The sequence below is a fragment of the Dermacentor silvarum genome, chromosome 4 (assembly GCF_013339745.2).
Source record: "Dermacentor silvarum isolate Dsil-2018 chromosome 4, BIME_Dsil_1.4, whole genome shotgun sequence".
Lineage (NCBI taxonomy): Eukaryota > Metazoa > Arthropoda > Arachnida > Ixodida > Ixodidae > Dermacentor > Dermacentor silvarum.
This window is the reverse complement of record NC_051157.2, coordinates 212,860,986-212,865,681: the sequence shown is the minus strand read 5'-3', so window position 1 is coordinate 212,865,681 and position 4,696 is coordinate 212,860,986. Positions and strand designations below refer to the sequence as shown.

The 4,696-nt window shown below is 51.7% G+C and overlaps 1 protein-coding gene across 1 annotated transcript; it reads right to left on the bottom strand.

Moving 5' to 3' along the window:
- Positions 1-562: 562 nt before the first annotated feature.
- Positions 563-1,406, bottom strand: LOC119448513 (proteasome subunit alpha type-3). Its single transcript, XM_037711768.2, has one exon. It carries the CDS (start codon positions 1,319-1,321, stop codon positions 563-565), a length of 759 nt encoding a protein of 252 aa, XP_037567696.1. The 5' UTR covers positions 1,322-1,406.
- Between the last annotated feature and the right edge of the window lie 3,290 nt (positions 1,407-4,696).

The following is a 4,696-nucleotide window of genomic DNA, read 5'->3' as shown; positions in this document are numbered from 1 at the left end:
CCTTGAGAGCTAGAGGTCAAACCACAAGAGAGCATTAATACGCGCTTAGAGTCCGACGTTATCGCCACGCGGGCGAGCGTCATCAGACGCCGGGTGTTTTGGAGCGCATTGGCCGCGCGTCCGGTTACGTTGCCGGCGCCAGTACGTCGAACCATCGGTCGAACTATAGCCGCTGTTCTCGCCAATGTGACATAACGTGTGCGCGCGTTCACGCTACGTCGGACTATATTTAGGGTTTTACGGAGCCCCGAAAGGAGACATTGCCGCCGTTGCCCGAGCAGAGTCGGGCCCGGCTGCGAGTTGCAACCAAGTCTCGCTACTTTACTGATCACCGGAGTGTCTTCATAGGCATACAAATGATGAATATACACTCTATTCATTGCAAACATGTCTGTATATCATTACGAAACCACACCTCGGCCACAGCTCGACAATGGGCCTAGCCAGGGCAGTGAAGCTTTCGCTATCAACCAGGGTTAACCAATGCTAAACCACAGCAATTTTTTTATGGCCAATAGGTTTTATTTTCCTTTAGGTCCCCGCTTCCCTGGTGAGCAACTTGTCACATCTCATCATCAGTGTCCGATTCTTCAAGTGCAGTCTTGGCATGTGTTTCTGCTTCATGGTAGACACCCTTGGGCACAAACTCGTGCTGCCCATCAGACTCCTCGCAGACCCAGCTGAGCTCCAGCTCAAAGTTCTTGCCCTTGACCTCGTCATGGAGAACGTAGATGATCCTGGCCGCTTCCTTGATGAGTTGCCTGCAGTCCAGGTCTTTTGAATTCAGCTTCTCCATCTCAGTCTTGGCAGCTTGGCGTGCCTTGCCGATGGCGCATCCAAAGTAGCCCCATGATGTGCCCGATGGATCAATGCAAAAGAGCTGTGGCCCGTCCGTGTCGCAGCTGCCAAGAAGCACGCCGCAGCCAAAGGGACGCACCGCACTGTACAGGGTGTACGCATGCATGTGCAGACCAACGCGGTCCTTCAGGTAGCTTAGCGGGATGGCTGAACCGTACTCAGAGCGGTAGTTGGATGCTTCCACGCGTGCCGTATCCACCACCTGTTTGGCGTCCGCGAGGAGCCCCGCAACAGCCACTCCTACGTGCTTGTCGACGGTGAAAATGCGCTTGTTAGCTCCTGCCTCGTACAGCTTCGAGGTAACGAGCTTCTCGACGGCAAAAACGACTCCGTCGCGGCCTCGCAGGGCTACCGCCGAGCCGCTATTCTCGACCGCCTTCTGAGCGTACTCCACCTGAAACACGCGCCCGTCCGGCGAGAATTGCGACGCCGAGAGATCGTAGCCCGTTCCGATTGAACTCATCGCTGCCCGTTAACGGTAAAACTGGGCCCTCGTCGAGATTTCATTACACAAAGAGACCGGCAATGACCGCAAGTAACGTCGTGCTTCCACATCCGCGGCTGTGGCTTAGTAAAGCTGTGCCTAGTGCGTTCCTAATTGCACACGCCACGCGACGTGTCACAGAGATGCGTCACACACACGTTACAGAGACGCGCTCCTGCCACTGCTCGCGCGTTCGTCGTCTTCTTCCACAGCTGGCTGCGATGCCGCTGATCATGCCAGCCTTCCCATAGTGCTCGTGGCACTCGTGCCACTGCTCGCACGTTCGTCATCGTCTTCCACAGCTGGCAGGCTTTCGCCTTCACGTTTTACAAGCGTGTAACACTTGCCTACTTTAACGCGATAGCGTTAAGGGCCCCGTGTCGCAGAAAATCCGGCGTCGGCGTTGGTGTCGGCGCCGGCATCCGCGGCTGAGAAAATCATTCGCAGGGCCCCCGAGAAACGCAGGGCCTCCAAATATATTTAGGTATATGTATAGCGCACGCCTTCTTATATGAATTGCGATATATGCGGGTCATATTGCCACACCATTCTATCATTAATGTTGCTCATACCATGTCTTGCGTTCTTGACAAAGCCATCTCTAGGAATTTTGAAAATGACAATCCAGAAACGAATGTCATGAAACAAAACACCCACAGCGCATGCCTTTCATAAATCTTCTCAGATTGAAATATTAAAAGTACGAAACAAAAACGGAAACCTGGAAATTATGCAATTTTTTTGGCGCGGATGTGAAATATCTCCGGCATTGCCCCACGCAAGAGGCGGCGTTTCTACCGGAAAGCTCGCCTTCGTGCATTGCGTTCGCCGCCAGTGTTTCCCGATAACCATTACGGTTGCTTAAGCTGCAGTTGTCGTCGGGAAGCGTGAGAAGCAGTCAGGGATCTTTGAGAGCTATCGTGTTCCACTCTTAAAAGCGAAGCTTACGCGTCTTCCAATTTTTAAGCGAAGCGTTATAGACTCAGAAGTGTCGGCGGGGGTGGTGGTGGTGTCACGCTGAAAGGTGGGCCGATCCTGGTGATAGTGCAGAAAGGGTCCAAGCTGAATGGCACATACCAGGGACAAAAAAGAAAGAGAAAGAAAAAAAGTGAAAAAGAAAGAGAGAGAGAGAAAGCGAGAGAGAAAGATAATTAGAGAGAGAAAGAGAGAGAAAGAAATAAAATCACCACGGAGGTCAGATACACACACGACAATTGAGCTTCGCTTACTCCATTTTCTCCTCAGGGGAAAGGCTGGTTATACTTTTCAAGCCTCCTACCAGCATTTTGCCTTTAGCTATTCTAGAAACATTGTCCACAATTGGTCACAGTCATGTGAAGCAGACGACGGGACGAAGGCGCTCGGTGCTTCAGTGATTTTGCACTGCGGGTTTTAAGGGCTGACGCACCGGAAAACGCATTTTCGTGTGTCTGCTTTTGAGAAACGTCGTCACTTGTACGAGGCAGATAACATTCGTGGCATCAAGTAGTATATGAAGCAGAAAAACGAGCGCAAATTGCGATGCAAATGAAGCACGCGAACGGAGCTCACCGCGGCAAGATAAGACGTGGAACTCGTGCAGTTATATTCCAGATGTTATTTTGCTGTGCGCGTTAACATTCTCGCGTATTTAATCATGTAAATAGGCGAAGAACGCAAAAATTACGGACAGAAAAAAAGGAGACGTACGTTTTCCTTAATCCGTTTCTTGAGCTGCTTCGCCGATCGCACATGTGTCAGTAAGTTCCCGTTCTCTGTCGACCCCTTGTTGTTCTTTTATCTTTGCAATGCTTCCGCATTCTTAATTGCTTATAAACTAGCCTAATTTTCAGTCACGGCCCATTTTATATAGCTTAGCGCGACGGGAGCCGTCGGTGGCGGCGAGTGTGAACACGCCAATGCGTTGGCGTTCGCCGTCGATGCACAACACAGTCATGTGCCGGACGCAACCAGCGTTGGGAATTGCTAGGAAGGAAAATGTACATTAAAAGAAAGACTGATACACTGATAAGACGGCAAAATGACTACAAATCTGAGTGTTCGCCTTCGGTAATTCCCAAGCTCCGGAGCCGTTACACTGCGGAGGCGAAGACAGGCAAGTGGGACACGAAGCTCTTGCGTATGAACGGCTCTTTTATTAACGTTAGAACAACTAGACTATACCAAATCAGCGTCGGAAATGTACAGTGCCCAGCGATTGAAGCGCTGGCAGCGCGCGGCTGCCACCGTTTTTTTTTTCTTTTCTTTTCGCGCCCCAAGTGAGCGCCGTGTGACCAAATGCAGTCGTAATGCGTTACGAAGGTTTCCGCTTTCACTCTACACCGCAATGCATCAGTTTGGCGTCCCCAGCGCTTACAGTCAGTGCAAAAAGCGCTGGCGACCATACGATTCGAGTATCGCGTTTCAATTGCTGAGCACTGTACGCGCTGTTGCCTACAGACCGCACATATACAGACTTTCCGCCTGAAAAACGCGATGCCGCGATAAACAACGATTGAATTGAATGGCCTAACCAGCTTCAGTCATGTTTCAGTAACTGTTGGTGCAACCAAAAAATGTCAGTTTCGCCCTAAGGGCGAAGCAATGAATGCGATAGCAACACAGCAATGTCATACGAAGTAAGGTGAGCGGCTTTGGTAGCAATATGAATTGTAGTAAACATGAGCTGATTAAGTGAGCAGGTGTGCTGCGGCGTAAGTAGACCGACATGAAGAGAGACTCGATGACCACGAGAAGGCGCGTGTGAAACGGTGGTGTTGATGAGAAGCGCTTCCCGTGGGCAGCGCGTGCGAAGGGACATACATGTAGCGCTGCACTGCCGATCTGGGCAGCATTGCATGTGTAGCGTGCGTTGGAAAATGTGGCCCAACTATTACTAACTGAATGAACAAGCGTGGTGTGAGCGCGCACAAACAAACATGAACAGATCACACTGAATGACTGTAGACGACTGTCCAAACGCTGGCAGCAAGCGCATACGCCGCAGCGGGCGAGGTACGTGCGGTCTATCGCTTCAACGGAAACTGCGCGGCGAATGCACAGCGCATACAAAGGTCAGAGCCGTGTGAAGATAAGAGACGGTGCGGGCGAGCGCCCAGCGCAGTTGTTGGCAGAGTAGAAGCGCCCCCCCCCCCGCTCCCTCCGGCGCTGGCTTCCCGCTTCCTTGCTTGCGCGTGGGAGATTGAGTGCGTTCGCTCTCCGTGATAGCTCGCGTCCCCGCACGCTTCCGCTCGGGCATACGGCGCGCGGCGAAGATTTTATCTATACGGAACATCACGGCGACGCCGACGGGAGAAATCCGGTTGAAGTGTCCATATAATTGCTATCGCAATAAAACGCAACATGTTTGATCAG